This window comes from Kogia breviceps, chromosome 2 (genome assembly GCF_026419965.1).
Source record: "Kogia breviceps isolate mKogBre1 chromosome 2, mKogBre1 haplotype 1, whole genome shotgun sequence".
Taxonomy (NCBI): Eukaryota; Metazoa; Chordata; class Mammalia; order Artiodactyla; family Physeteridae; genus Kogia; species Kogia breviceps.
The window spans coordinates 1,737,192-1,753,229 of record NC_081311.1 but is presented as its reverse complement, the minus strand read 5'-3'; the positions used below and the strand labels follow the sequence as shown (position 1 = coordinate 1,753,229).

The following is a 16,038-nucleotide window of genomic DNA, read 5'->3' as shown; positions in this document are numbered from 1 at the left end:
AAGTTTGAGCCCATCCGGAGCTGCCCTCAACCAAACGCAGGCAGACGCTGATGGGAAAGAGCCCGGTTTCTTCGCCCCCTGCTAGAGGAACGCGGTACAGACCTTCCGCTGCCTTATTGCTCTCCTACCACACTCGCCCTCCTCCACCCATGCTCCCACAAAATCTCCATCCCAGAGTCTTCTTCTGGGGCCACCCAGCCTGAGACGGCCCTCCGGGTCCGCACCTGGGCCAGCTCCTCACATAACGACCAGCCCCCAAAGGGCAGGATGCGGTGGGCGCCGACCTGCTCTGATCATACTCAGGACATGTGGGGTGGCTGGTTGATGTTTTGCGTGGGGAATGTGGGACGAAGGAATCTATTTAAGAAAACTCAGATTTTTTTCTACTCGCTTGGCCCCTGCCGAGGCCATGATCCTAAGTAGATCTGAGCAGGCTGTCCCTGCCACCTTAGCGAATGCAACATCCCAATTAAAAAACAGAAAAACAAAGGGGAGACAACCCGCTCGGGAAAGCCATCCTCTGGCCTCACGGAGCATTTAACCGTCAGTGCCGCTGACGGCGGGCTCCGAGGGCTCCAGGGCATCGTTTAAAGCCCAGCGTCTGGGGGTCCCAGACAAGAGGGGTCGTTTTCAGCACAAGAAGCATGTTCTGTTCTTTCGGTTACTCTCACAGTTTCAGTTCTTTCTTGAAAAGTCTCAGATGTGCGCGTTTTCCGTCCATGTGTGTAAATTGGCAAACTACCTGCATATATGCGCCGTCGGAACCTGGGGAACCTGGGTCCCTGCCGGCTCTCCTGGCTCGGCCTGGCCTCGGCCCCGCCCGTGTGCGCTCAGCGGTGGCTGCTTTAGGGGACAGTTAGCGGAAGCCGAGTCCTCCTCCCTTTCAAATCTCTGCAGGACAGCAAAAGCAGCTGGGGGCCTGGGAGCAGGCAGTCCTGTACGGCGCTCGTGGAATAATTCAGACACTGCTCTCCTCCCCTGAGAGAGCTCTGCTCACAGAAGTCAGCTCACACCCACCCGAACGCCCAGACTGGACCCCGTGCACAGGCACTGCCCCTGGGCCTGTGGCTTAACCACGCGCTTGACCACGAGGGCTGCCAGCTGACCCGACCAGGGTGGAGAGCAGCAAGCTTTCCCAGGCTGGGCGTAGTGGAGGGGGCGGCATGGGGTCTGGACCATTTTGTCAGCTCTTTTCCAGGCGATCGGGAACCATTTCTCTGTCCTGAGGCGATGGGCTCCCCTTCGCCTCATCTCCTGGGATCCAGGCCTCCCTGGCTCTGAGCGTCCACCTGCCCAGCCTTCCCTGCACCCCTCACCCCTTGGGACCAGTGGGACATAAACACCTGGCGCCTGGCCGGCCCAGGCTCCTCTCCAGCCCACGCTCGAGTGCACAGTGACAGGTGATCCTGGGCGACTTCCCGGGGCCCCAGTCAAGGTAAAGCCCCCAGACGTGGGTCATTTGTGAGCGCCGCGGGCCTCCTCGGGCTCTGTGCCTTCAACCCTCTTTTATGCTGCGCGGCCCAGAGCATATGGCTGTTTTCTCTCCAGCAGAAAGCAAATGAGATGCAGCCGATGCCTCCTTCTGTGGCTAGAGGTGGGGTGACAAGTGCCCACGTCTCCCCAGTGAGGTTGAGCAGCCGTGTGCAGGGAAACACAGTAAAACCTTTAGGGGGAAATGTACCGGGTGATGCGGCTGTTTTCTTCTTCCGTCAGTAGGACTGTATTCGCACAGCAGAGAACAGCAAAACACATGTTCTCGACATGTTGTATAAGCAAGGAGGGGGCTATGCTACAAAGCGATTCAATTGTAACAATCCAGCCTAACTTGACCGGTGGATGTCACTGCATGTCCTCTAGCGGCCGCGCCTCCCATCTGGGAAATATGCTCAGAGCTGGTTTAGGTGCTGAGCGGGCAAAGAGCCAGCCCCGTGGCCCGGCCCCGTGGACGTTCAGCGCGGGGAGATGAAGCGCACCCTTGTGAACAGCGTGGCTGTCAGGTAAGTGACAGGTGAGACAAGCACAGCACAGGAGTTTGAAGGCTGGAAAGGTGTTGGTGGACCGAAGGGGTCAAGGCAGGCACCACGGACAAGGTCAGCTCTCAACTGGACTTCCGATGAGAGGCCAGGATGTGAACAGAGCAAGAGGAAAGACCACGGAAGCAGGGCCAGGTGGGAGCCCAGCAGTGAGCGTGTAGGTGGTAGTTCTAACATCTTATCCTGAGTCCTCTCTGAGGGTCCTCCCAGGAGCATCCTTTTCCTATCCCTTTTCTCACGAAGGTCGGCCTGCAGCCCACCCCGGACGGGCCCAGCCCGCACTGAGACAAGGTGCCAGGGCGAGCCTGGGACCCCAGCACAGAGCGGGGGCTCCGTGCCGCTCCCCCCGCATCAGTCCTCCCAAATGGAAAACCGTCCTGCGCATCCGAGCTTGGGAAGTCTCATCCCAAGAACCCTGGGGGCTCAGGAGACACACGGATGGTGAACGGACTCTTGGACGTCGCTCATAACCTAGGTTCGAGCACAGCCATTCTTAAATACATCAGGGAAGGGGAGGCGAGTGGTGAAAGCCAGCGTTGCCCAGGGTCTGCTTCAGAGCGGCGCCCTCCCCTCCCCACTCCCAGCAGTGGCTGTGGCAGGTACAGCTGTTAGCTGACTTCTTAAGGAAATGAGGAGCTCGTATGTTGTCAGCTAAGTAAGCTCGCTCTCTGAACTATCAGCGTCTATGAACTGCAAACCGCCGATAGGATATTTCAACAGGGCGTACCTTCCTTAGCTAAAGTGTCCTAAGCACTCACTTCTTTCTCGCGTGACCCAGCATCACAGGCAGGGTGGACACCGACCCCGTGCTGGTGTCCTCGCCCTTCCTTAGCTGGTCTCCACAGCTGGAGCTGCCAGAGGACTGGGCGCCTCGAGGATGCTTCAAGCAGCTCCCCGTGGGCTCCAGAAGTTTAAGCACCAGGAGCAAAACGCCAGCTCCCTCCCTGACTTGGGCCAGTGAATAAACACAGATCCCGCACTCCTACAAGGCAGAGTCCTCTGCGTGTGAGGCCCTGATCTTACTGACACACCAGAAGGGTCAATTTGGGAATTAAGACCAAAGCAGCTGGGCCCGAAGATGCTCCCAGGCGCTTCCTGGACCACGGCCTCCAGTGAGGGCCCAGCCGGAACCTCATCCCCTCCCGCATCCTCAACTAGATGCCACGGATACTGTTTCCAACGGCGCTGTTATCACAGATCAAAGGAGACAGCCCAGCCCAGGAGGGGGTGGCTGCTCTCGTTACAGGGAACTCTCCAAGACCAGGCTCTGGCTTGTGGCTGCAGCAACGGGACCTAACGCGGCAACCAAGGATGCTCTCTCAAAGGATGCTCTCCATTAAAGCAACAACCGTCAGGGCTCCTTCCTCCTTCCTCCGTCTGCAGGCCAATCTATCTTCTCGGTCTTTCTCGGGTCTCTTCTAAAAATGCCCACCCGCTGGAAGAGCTCAGGCCCGTTGCAGGGATCAGACCACATGCATCACGCGTGTGAGTGTGGCCTGGCCGCCCTCTGCCTGTGCTGGTCACAGGGCTGAATTGGGTCAATGTCCCTATAGCACCAACAGCCCAGCCAAAGGCTCAGTCATCAGGTCATGGGTTCTAGCTCAGTGGCCCTACGGCTCAATGTGAACTGTGGCTAGTGGGAGGGATCGAGGGTGGGAGGGGTTGATGGTGACGCCTACGAAAGAAAGGCAAGGTCCTCAGGAAACAGGGCTGAGTTCCAGGTTCGCTCTGCTCTTCTTGGCTTTGGAACTTAGGTCAGGAGGTCTTTAATCACCTCCCACTCTGTCCCCCAGTTTAAAGAATGGGATCAGGGCTTCCCTGGTGGCGCGGCGGTTGAGAGTCCGCCTGCCGATGCAGGGGACGCGGGTTCGTGCCCCGGTCCGGGAGGATCCCATGTGCCGCGGAGCGGCTGGGCCCGTGAGCCATGGCCGCTGAGCCTGCGCGTCCGGAGCCTGTGCTCCGCCACGGGAGAGGCCACAACAGTGAGAGGCCCGCGTACCGCAAAAAAAAAAAAAAAAAAAAAAAAAAAAAAGAATGGGATCCGCTGCATGGGATCCATGCAAACTTTCAGGGTGAAAATTTGGCGTTTCAGGACACACCAGCCTTCAAGGATGTAGCAGCTGGGGGCTGGCCGCTCCTTTGAAGTCCTTCACAGAGTAGCCTGGTTCTCTGCTGGGCGTCCTGACCGGGCATCCCGATCAACGCCAAGACGGAGAGCAACGTCAGCAGCCAGGTTCTGCGGCCATGAGCGCCGCCGAGGAGCCCTGGCGCGTGGACGGCTGCCCCGATTCCCACCTTGTCTGTGAGGACTGACTGGGCCGCGGCGGGGAGGCTGCACGAACGTCTTCCAGCAGGCCCACCCCCTCCTCTCTCTCATGGAGAACACAGGGAGCAGACGTGCTCCTTCAGCAGAGGCGAGGGGAGACCGTTTTGCCCCAAGCACTGACCCTGGCCCTGAACTCATGGTGAATAAGACACAGAGGCCCCTGTCATCCTGCATCTCACATCCGGGGATGCGGGAGGGCAGCAGAGAGAAACAAGCCAGGAACAGACACTGAGATAATTCCAGACAATGAGAAATGCTATCAAGGAAGTAAACAGGTGATGAGAGAGAGTTGATTCCCAAGGGTCCTTAGGATGAGAAACTAGGGGCGCTTCTCAGCTGGGCCTGAACAGTGAGGGAGGGCCTTTAAGGCAGGGCAGTGGCCAGTGCAAAGGCCCTGAGGCAGCCAGGCTGGGTGTGCTTGAGGCTCTGTGGGAGAAGGGAGGGTGGTACCAGCAGCAGCAAGAGCACAGGCTGGGGCCACAAAAGGTGGGTTCCAGAGACTCTGGGGAGAAGTCTGGAGTTTGTTCTACGCTCCACAGGAGACAATCAGTGTTAGTCTTAAGCAGGGGCTTGGCCTGCTGTACATGTTTGAGGAGGGAACTCTGGCTCCTGTAGGCAACAGCGGCTGATAAGGGTGAGTGGAAGCAGAGAGGTTTTGTGCAGCACCCTCAGTCAACAGATGGTCTCGGTTTGGACGAGGAAGTCGGACTTGGGATGCAGATCAGGAGGGAAGACAGAGCTGACGGTGGATGTGAGGTTATCAGGCAGAAGGAGGAACCAAGGATGACCCTGGGGTGTTGGGTGCAGACACGGGACAGACCGGGGTGCTACTGATGAATGAGAGCGCGCTAGTGGAAGAGGGGGTTTACCCAGAAGCCCGCAGGAGAAACCGGTTGTTTTGCATTGTTCCATAAGCGGGACCATGGGTAGGAAATCAATACTGCTTTTATAGGAAAGTGCAGCTTGACGTATCCATCAGAAGCTGCATGTGTCCAGTGGGAAACTAGGCCCATCAAACTGGCACTCAAGGGAGTGCAGGGACTGAGATAAAGGTGGGATTCGTTACCACCTAGGATAAGAACACTCGGGACACCAGAGGGGGAGGGTCCTGCACACCCCAGACTCTACAGGTCTGTGCAAAGACCCCCCCCCCAAACGTGGAAGGGCTATCAGAAGGAGAGGAAAGTGCTTCCAAAAGGAAAGAGGGGGCAACTGTTCCTGACATCTCATGAAACAGTCCAGACGCCACCAGTAGCGGAATGGATGATGCATTGCGTGGATTCATACAAACCAACAAACGCTACGCCACAGTGAACGCGAGCGACTGCATTATAACTGCAAGCCTCAGCGGGGACTCTTCACACACAAAAGATACATCATTTTGAGCAAACGAGGCAATCACGGAAGAATGCATAAACTATGATGACGTTTATGTAAAATTCAAAAAGCGCCTAAACTATGAAATATATTGTTTAGAAATAATGCTTATACGTAAACATATTTCTCAAAATCAGCATACCAACGATTGGCACCTATTTGGGAGAGTAAATATTGCTGGGGAGGGTTGAGGCTCCCAGGAGCGCTAGGGGCACAGAAACATCCATTTCTTGGGCTCAGTGGGAAGGTACTTGGGGGTCCACTGTGTCAGCGATCTTTGTACTTGGCGCAGACATAGACGTGCCTTTCTGTGCGTGCTGGGTTTGCCAATTCTTCTTTTCAGAGAAAGTGAATTGGAGCTAACAGTGCAGACGAAGAATACAGCTCGAGTGACGGCAGTTCCTCAGGGAGGCTGCGGCAGACAGGTCACAGGAGGACTTTTCTAGAGGGCCAACCTTAAACAAGCTGACCCGCTGACAGGAAGGGTTCACAGCTGGATCTCCATTTAGACACCTCTGCACCCGGCACGGCCCAAACGCATCACCACCTGCCTGACTGACTATTTGTATCTTTGCATCCATAGTATGAGTTCACTTGTGGATAACAGACTACACAAAGTCCTTTTTTGTTTGTTTAAATCCAATGATTTTTCTACTAAAAGCAGCTCATTCTCTGCATTAGAAACACTTATGTCTTTCTCACAGAAGCCAGCTGAGTCCCAGGCACTCTGGGGTATAAGTAATTACGCTGCAGTAGTATTTTTGTCTCTACAAATCTCCAAAATGTTAATATGTATTATGACATTTTTTATTATAGCGGAGGAGGAAACAATTCCTGGATAACAAGAGAAAAGGCTGCATCCCCAAATGGCTCGGTTACTGTGGTTACAGAGCCCATTTCAGCATCCCTGGATTCCGCTAATGGGATGAGTGGACAGTCCCCCAGAGGCGCATGGAGAGTGGCCTGGAGACTTTCCTGCCTTGTTATGTAGCCTGTCTGGTAAGTTCCTGATTGAAAAAAGAATCGTCACTTCCCAGCTGTTCTGTGGCAGGACAAAACGTTAAATTTAGACCATCAAATTGTTCTGGAAGCAAAAGAACAGGTGGTAAATGGCTTCCAAGGCAGATGGTACTTTTTAATAGTTGTATTTGCTAGTCACTTGCTGTACTGGAGACCAGAGCTCTCACTCATATTTTACCTTTTTCACTTCAATGCTTATGAAATGGTGGGCTAAGTTTTGAAAATAGCTACCATCATTCTTAAAAAAGAATCACGTCGTTTATTTCATCAAAGAGGGCCAGACGCCGGAGTTGCCCGGTGCTTGCGCCCTCCTGGAGGTGGGCTCCTACTTCCCTGTAACATCAAGCGGGCGGCGAGGGAGTGCAATTACTCAGGGCTCCGGCCCAGAGAGGGCCAGGAAGGCAGTTCCGTTCCCTCGGGCAAACCCTTCTGCATGTCTTCCATTCCCCCCGGATAAACTCCACCTTCTCCTGAAAAACTAAGACGTAGGTAGGATACAAGATATGCTTTTCCCCCGAAAGTGTTCCTTCTATAACCTGAAATTCCAAGGCTTCAAGGAATAGATGGGAAGGAGGCAAAGTGGATTAGCTGAGACCTGCTGGGAGGAAACGAAGAGAGCGCCCCACCCCCGCCCCTGTCTGCTCATATCCTCCCTCAACCGCTGGCTCCCAGCCCACGTCTGAGTGCCCTCCGAGCAGACCTCTAACGGTACACCCTCTGCTCTGCCCACGCTTCCCTCTGCAGTGCCCCTGATTCAGGAGCAAGCACGCGAGAAACAGCGTTAGCGATTACGTGAATTAGTGGAATCAGCGGGACCCATCCTTTGGATGTGCAATACAGAGAATGGGCCTGAGGTTCGGGAAACCGCCCCGAGCTGCTGCAGGCCGGGCAGGGACAGGGCGACAGGGCCGTCAGAGGGTGACTCGCAAGCTGGGAAGGGGCAGGCGAGTGAGCGTGAGGCTAACGGGAGGCCCTGGAGAGCGCGGGCACCCGCGGAAGAGCAGCGGCAAAAAGGACCGACTTGGCCGCACGCGCTGGCGACACCCTGGAGGAAAAACCCACTTTCTGATGGAATTTGGAACTGGTCAAGGGGTTTGTATGTATGTATGTATGTATTTACTTGCCTTTTCTCAGGTTTATTTTTTTTATTTTTTTATTTTTCATTTTTTTTTTACAGCAGGTTCTCATTAGTTATCTATTTTATACACATCAGTGTCTACATGTCCATCCCAATCTCCCAGTTCATCACACCCCCACCCCATCCCCCCGCCACTTTCCCCCCTTGGTGTCCATACGTTTGTTTCCTATATCTGTGTCTCTATTTCTGCCCTGCAAACTGGTTCATCTGTACCATTTTTCTAGGTTCCAAATATATGCGTTAATATACGATATTTGTTTTCCTCTTTCTGACTTACTTTGCTCTGTATGACAGTCTCTAGATCCATCCACCTCACTACAAATGACCCAATTTGGTTCCTTTTTATGGCTGAGTAATATTCTGTTGTATATATGTGCCACATCTTCTTTATCCATTCATAGGTCGATGGACACTTAGGTTGCTTCCATGTCCTGGCTATCGTAAATACAGCTGCAGTGAACACTGGGGTGCATGTGTCTTTTTGAATTATGGTTTTCTCTGGGTATATGCCCAGTAGTGGGATTGCTGGGTCATATGGTAATTCTGGTTTTAGTTTTTTAAGGAACCTCCACACTGTTCTCCGTACTGGCTGTATCAATTTACATTCCCACCAACAGTGCAAGAGGGTTCCCTTTTCTCCACACCCACTCCAGCATTTGTTGTTTGTAGATTTTTCCGATGATGCCCATTCTAACTGGTGTGAGGTGATACCTCATTGTAGTTTTGACTTGCATTTCTCTAATAATTAGTGATGTTGAGCAGCTTTTCATGTGCTTCTTGGCCATCTGTATGTCTTCTTTGGAGAAATGTCTATTTAGGTCTTCTGTGCATTTTTGGATTGGGTTGTTTGTTTTTTTAATATTGAGCTGCATGAGCTGTTTATATATTTTGGAGATTAATCCTTTGTCAGTTGATTCATTTGCAAATATTTTCTCCCATTCTGAGGGTTGTCTTTTCATCTTGTTGGTAGTTTCCTTTGCTTTGCAAAAGGTTTTAAGTTTCATTAGGTCCCATTTGTTTATTTTTGTCTTTATTTCCATTACTCTAGGAGGTGGATCAAAAAAGATCTTGCTGTGATTTATGTCAAAGAGTGTTTTTCCTATGTTTTCCTCTAAGAGTTTTAGAGTGTTCGGTCTTACATTTAGGTCTCTAATCCATTTTGAGTTTACTTTTCTGTATGGTGTTATGGAGTGTTCTAATTTCATTCTTTTCCATGTAGCTGTCCAGTTTTCCCAGCACCACTTATTGAAGAGACTGTCTTTTCTCCATTGTATATCCTTGGCTCCTTTGTCATAGATTAGTTGACCATAGGTGCGTGGGTTTATCTCTGGGCTTTCTATCCTGTTCCATTGATCTATATTTCCATTTTTGTGCCAGTACCATATTTTCTTGATTACTGTAGCTTTGTAGTATAGTCTGAAGTCAGGGAGTCTGATTCCTCCAGCTCTGTTTTTTTCCCTCAAGACTGCTTTGGCTCTTCAGGGTCCTTTGTGTCTCCATACAAATTTTAAGATTTCTTTGTTCTAGTTCTGTAGACAATACCACTGGTGATTTGATAGGGATTGCATTGAATCTGTAGATTGCTTGGGGTAGTATAGTCATTTTCACAATATTGATTCTTCCAATCCAAGAACATGGTATACGGCTAAACCACATAGGGCTTCTAAGGTTATCTGGCTTTTATCACCAGGCTTAGGGTGTAAATAAAATAGTCTAACTCATTTATCTAAAATGGGAATTATTATCTTCTGAATAAAAGCAGGATTATTCATCTGTAGATAAATTAAAGTTCACGTGCTTTCATAAAATCAATTTGAATATGGAGCAAACTTCCCAGAGAGGTGCGTTTTTCTGGGCCTATGAAATCTCTTTTTCTGTCGACGCCATTCTATCCCCTTAGCGCCCCTCCCTCCACCAGTCCTCCTTTCTCCTATCCCCGTCCCTCCTCCACACTCCATCTGTTTTCAGGGGGGTTAGGGATTTCCGAGCAGAATACCTGGACCTCCACTGAGAATCAGGACAGTCCACTCTTCAATCTCACTGGCTCTCCTTCCATGGGGCTACTGACAGGGGTTAAAAAACCCCAGTTCTGATGGACAAACTGTCTTCCCTCAGTCTCCTTCAAGGCTTGGTTTTCAGAAAGTATTCAAGGGACATTCTGAGAAAGTTTTCATCAGGGACCTGGCCAGTCTCTCTCACATGCCTTCTTCTAACATCAAGAGGAGAGCCAGGGCAACCCTTCTAGGTGGGTAGGTGGTCCTCCCTGCCAGAGAACCACTTACAGGGGCAGCCCTGGCAGTACCATATTCAACACTGGGATTGGCCAAAGAGCTCAGGGACCGCCCACTGGGCTGGGGTCATCGGTCCAGACCCGCAGCCCCAGTTTCAACCCCTGGAGTGACTGGGGTTTTCAGATCAAAGGGACCAACGCCAGCAAGACAAAGGCCATTTCAGAAGCCACCTGTTACGTAGGGCCCCTTCATCTTCTGACCATCCACTCCAGCAGTTTTGTACAAGATAGATCACATGGAGGTTGTCTTTTTTCTAACTGAATGCACATTATGGCAGATTTGATTATAGAGCCTTATAAAATGCCAACATGGAAAGACGTCTAATGATTATGTCACTTTATAAATCATATAAGAGACATGAAGAGTGAAGCCACCCCTGGGGTACACAGGGTTTGGTTTTGGGTTCTTTCTAAGATTAATTTGCTCAGAAAATAGTAAGTCATCCTTAATAAATGCCAGTGGACTGATGGATTTTAAAACCAGAATCTTGACACAGCTGTAAATTACGTTCCACACAGGAGATTATCCATGTGTTTTATTTATTTTCCCTGTCACACCCTAACTGCATGTTCACTAACACGCTGGAAATAGAAATAAATTTTTTTTCTTGAGAATACAACATTCTATTGACCAACTAATTTATCAGGTCAACATAGAAACACAGAAGCCAAGGTCCAGTGTTGAGAAGACCACATCAGATTTACCAGAAACACGACCAGAAAACCAAAAACAATCTCCAAACTGGAAAGTAATGAAACCAGGTTAATCTATTTCTACCATGAAAAAAAGATATGTATCTCACCATCTAGAGATTTTTCTATCACTGATAACCTAGCAATTAATGATATAATGCTAGTATACAATTCTAGGGTTAACTCTAGTATAGAATTAATATTATACTTCCACAGAATTTCTATCCAAGTCTTACTGTATCGTGTGAAAAACTAAAACTCAAGCAATAGTCCTGGCTCCCAAGACTCCAGTACTTACTAAAGGTCATTCCAAGTCAATGCTGTTTTTGCGACATTTAAGGACGGACCCAGACACGCACTCACCAGGACAGCTGGGACACGTGGAGTGCTGGTGACAGTTAGCAGATGTGCGCGTACAGCTGAGAACATGTTTGGACAACAGAGTTGCAACCAATCCAGGACCCGGCCTTCCGCATCTCACCCTGCATCTCAGCATCGCTCACAACACCAGAATGTCTGCCAGCCCCGCCTCCGCCCCGCGGACTTAGAATAGTACACCCGCTGCACGGATGAACTCCAAACCTTGGTGGCTACCCTGTCTCTTCCTCAGCCACGGTCTTCGGTGGACCTCTGCACCAGTCCCACCGTGGTGGGGAGGACCCCACCCCATGTGTTCAGAGCAGGCCCAGCTGGCCAGCCCAGGAGGGATGGCTCAGGGAGAGCCCCATGCGAGTCTGAGTTTTGTACTTTTTTGTGTCTTATTAACTCAGATGCTTAACTGTTTTCCATCATGTTGCCTTTGCTTCTTTCCAAGCCCCACGTACAAAAATTAGAAATACCTCGGTCATGTGCATCACTGCCCGTGAAGAGTCAGTAAAGGAATGTCTCATTCCTTCAAACAGAAACTTTACACTTTGCTTTATGGCAGACAATGCCCAGGTTGACTAACATGACCTTGGTCAAGGGAACTGAGGTCCGTTTGCGTGATCTGAGGATGAGCCCTCCCCCGATGCCCCCAGCACGAGAACGCGGGAAACCGTGAATCTGGGGGACGGCAGGTCCCTGCCTTGGTCTCCATGCTGTGGACTCCGAACCAGCCCAAGGCTCTCAGAGACCAGGCTGTGTACTTACCAGAGAAGGGTGTGGTCCGCAGGGGTATTTTGATGGGCGCCAGGGTCAGGAAGTGGCAGGGCTGCACGCTGGAGGGGGTCGGGCCCCCAAGTCCCTCGGGGTCCACGGAGACCATGGTGGCGGTGGCAGTGGTGATGGCAAAGGTGGGGCCGCTGCCGACAGGCTTAAGGCTGTTGTGATGACCACCTGCAAAGGGGGAACAGGGAGGTCAGCACAGGATGCCCGGTGTCCCCTGGAGACGATGCCATTTCATCATGCAACATACAAGCAGCCAGAAAACAAGGGCATGGTAACCCCTTTCCTTGTAAGCCCATGCCCTGGGCCACCGTCCCTGAAATAAGTGTGAGGAGCTCTTTACCCACCCGAATGTCACCTGTGCACAGAGCTGTGTGCCCTCACAAGGCTCACAGTCACCGGGGGACACTCCTGCCTTAAAGAGAAGTACTTTGCTGCAGCTCACAATACCATGCTCAGTAAACAAAGCCGATTATACAGCCTTTTCCACTTCTACACTATACAGTCATTCAGTCAACAAATTTCATTTGGTCAATTAGATGCCAAAAGCATGTTCTAGCTCTCAGGGACAGAGTCACAATTCTCTCACCTTAAATCAAAAGGGCACGCTCATTCCCAGATCCTTGAATTTCTCTTTATTTCTGTTTTTCTGTATTTTCCAAATGTCTTATGATAGGCATTTACAGATTTTTTAAATGTAATTTAATTTAATTTTTTTTTTTTTTTTCGGTACACAGGCCTCTCACTGTTGTGGACTCTCCCGTTGCGGAGCACAGGCTCCGGACGCGCAGGCTCAGCGGCCACGGCTCACGGGCCCAGCCGCTCCGCGGCACGTGGGATCCTCCCGGACCGGGGCACAAACCCGTGTCCCCTGCATCGGCAGGCAGATTCTCAACCACTGCGCCACCAGGGGAGCCCTAATTTAATTTTTTATAGAGCAGGTTTAGGGTTACAGAAAAACTGAACAGAAAGTACAGAGAATTCCCACATATTTCCCCACACCCGGTTTCCCCTCTTACCGCCCTTTTGGGTTGGGTGCTACATTTGTTACCATTAATGGATAAACCAACACTGATACATTATTATCCCCCAAAGTCCATAGTTTACATTAGGGGTCACTGTTTATGTTGTACATTCTATGAGTTTGGCCAAACGCAAAACTAAAAATCCCGTGTGCTCTGCCTGTTCATCTCCACAAGCTAGAAGTGATCGAGCTCAGTGAGGAAGGCATGTCGAAAGCTGAGACAGGCTGAAAGTGAGGCCTCTTGGACCATTAGCCAAGTTGTGAATACGCAAAGGGAAAGTTCTTGAAGGAAACTGAAAGTGCTACTCCAGTGAATACACAAATGGTAAGAAAGAGAAACAGCCTTACTGCTGAGGTGGAGAAAATTTGAGTGGTCTGGATAGAAGAGAAGATCAAACCAGCCACAACATTCCCTTAAGCCAAAGCCTAATCCAGAGCCAGTCCCCAGCTCTCTTCAATTGAAGAGAGAGACGTTGAAGAGAAGGCTGGAGACGTTAGGAAGCTGCAGAAGAAAAGTCTGAAGTTAGCAGAGGTCGGTTCACGAGGCTTAAGGAAGGAAGCCATTTCATAACACAAAAGTGCAAGGTGAGGCTGCAAGTGCTAATGTAGAAGCTGCAGCAAGTTATCCACAAGATCTAGCTCAGATCATTAGTGATTTTCAGCGCGGATTAAACAACCTTCTGTTGGAAGAAGATGCCATCTGGGACTCTCATAGCTGGAGAGGAGAAGTCAATGCCTGGCTTCAAAGCTTCAAAGGACAGGCTGACTCTCTTGTTTGGGGCTAATGCAGCTGGTGACTTTAGGTTGAAGCCAGTGTTCATTTACCATCTGAAGATCCCAGGGCCCTTAAGAATTATGCTAAATCTACTCTGTCTGCGTGCTATAAATGCAACAACAAAGGCTGGATGACAGCACATCTGTTTACAACACGGTTTCCTGAACATTTTAAGCCCACTGTTGAGATCTACTTCTCAGAAAAAAAGATTCCTTTCAGAATATGACTGCTCATTGACAATGCACCTGGTCACCCAGGAGCTCTAATGGAGATGGAGAAGAGATTAATGTTGTTTTCGTGGTAACACAACATCCATTCTACAGCCCACGGATCAAGGAGTTATTTTGACTTTCAAGCCTTATTATTTAAGAAACACATCTCATAAGGCTATAGCTGCCACAGATAGTGACTCCTCTGGTGGATCTAAGCAAAGTAAACGGAAAGCCTTCTGGAAAGGGTTCATCCTTCAAAATGCCATTAAGAGTATTTGTGATTGGTGAGAAGGGATCAAAACATCAACCTTAGCAGGAGTTTGGAAGAAGACGGTTCCAACCCTCCTGGGTGACTTTGAGGGGTTCAGACTTCAGAGGAAGAAGTTACTGTAGATGGGGTGGAGACAGCAAGAGAACTAGAATTCTAAGTGGAGCCAAAGATGTGAGTGAATTGCTGCAATTTTACACAATAAAATTTTAATGGGTGAGGAAGGAGTTGCTTAGGGATGAGCCAAGAAAGTGGTTCCTTGAACTAGAATCTACTCCTGGTGAAGATGCTACGAAGATTGCTGAAATGAAGACAAAGGATAAAGAATATTACATAAACTTAGTTGAGAAAGCAGTGAAAGGGTTTGAGAGGATTGACTCCAGTTTCGAAAGAAGTTCTACTGTGGGTAAAATGCTATCAAATGGCATTGCATGCTACTGAGAAATCATGCTTGAAAGGAAGTCAACTGATGCAGCAGATTCACTGCTGCCTTATGTTAAGAAATCGCTGCAGCCTCCCCAGCCTTCAGCGACCACCACCCTGACCGGTCAACAGCCATCAACATCGAGGCAATGCCCTCCAGCAAAAAGATTAGGACCCGCTGAAGTCTCAGACTGTGTGGGCATTTTTAGTAATAAGGTATTTTTAATTACGGTATGTACATTGTTTTACACATTATGCTATTGTACACTTAATGCACTATAGTGTAGTGCAAACAACAACGTTTCTATGTACTTGGAAACCAAAAAAATTGCTTCATTGCCATATTCCTTTTACTGCAGTGGTCTGGAACCAAACCAGCAATATCTCAGCGGTGTGCCTGTATGTACTTAAAGTTTTCCTTTGTGTCTTTTCATGGCAAGACAGCTCATTTCTTTTTATTACCGAGTGATATTTCATCATCTGGATGTACCACAGTTCTACCCATTCACCTACGGAAGGACATACTGGTTGCTTCCAAGTATTTACGATTATGAATAAAATTGCTATAAACATTTGTGTGCATGTTTTTATTTGTACATGAGTTCTCAGCTCGTTTGGGTAAATACCAAGAAGTGTGCCTGCTGGGTCATACGGTAAGACTACCTTCCGCTTTGCAAGAAACTTCCGGACTGTCTCTCGACGTGGCTGCACCGTTCTGCATCCCAACCAGCCGTGAAGGTGCTCCTGGTGCTCCACAGCCTCACCAGCGCTTGGTGTCAACGTCCTGGACTTCAGACGCGCCAGCAGGTGTGCAGCGGTGTCTCGTTGTCACATTCAGATGTAAAGTCGTAAAAAGACCACACTATTCAATATATATTGTCTTAATTAACAATAAAAACGCATCACAGAAAAGGTATAAAATGAAGTAAATAAGCATCTAAAAATGTCCCTATGGCTCCCCAGCTGAACACAGTTGATCTTCTGTCATGCAGCTACCCAGAAGTTTCCAGAGGCATATGGTCTGTACTGGCTGTACCGGTGATGGACCAGCGGTCCGCTGCACACACCGCTCTCCCGCTTCTCCTGTCATCAAATGGCCTTCCCAAGTCCAGGTATTAATCGGAGACTAGTACTCCAGGCAGTGGAGCCGCCACACAAACCTGCAGTGCTCACTGAACCAGCCCCCATCATAATAGGTGTTGCCTATGACAAGGAAACATGACATAAACAACGGTGCGCAGAGAAGTCAATTTCTGCATTCGTTGCCCATTCCAGGATGGCTGTGCAGGGCCAAACTGGGTGAGCATTTTGAG

The 16,038-nt window shown here is 49.9% G+C and overlaps 1 protein-coding gene across 1 annotated transcript in view; it reads right to left on the bottom strand.

The window, feature by feature from the left end:
- The window catches only part of TCERG1L (transcription elongation regulator 1 like), a 184,305-nt gene that overhangs the window by 133,721 nt on the left and 34,546 nt on the right, over nucleotides 1–16,038 (bottom strand). The window contains exon 4 of the mRNA XM_059052046.2: nucleotides 12,009–12,194. Coding sequence (XP_058908029.1) covers nucleotides 12,009–12,194 — 186 coding nt within the window. The remainder of the gene's footprint in view (nucleotides 1–12,008; nucleotides 12,195–16,038) is intronic.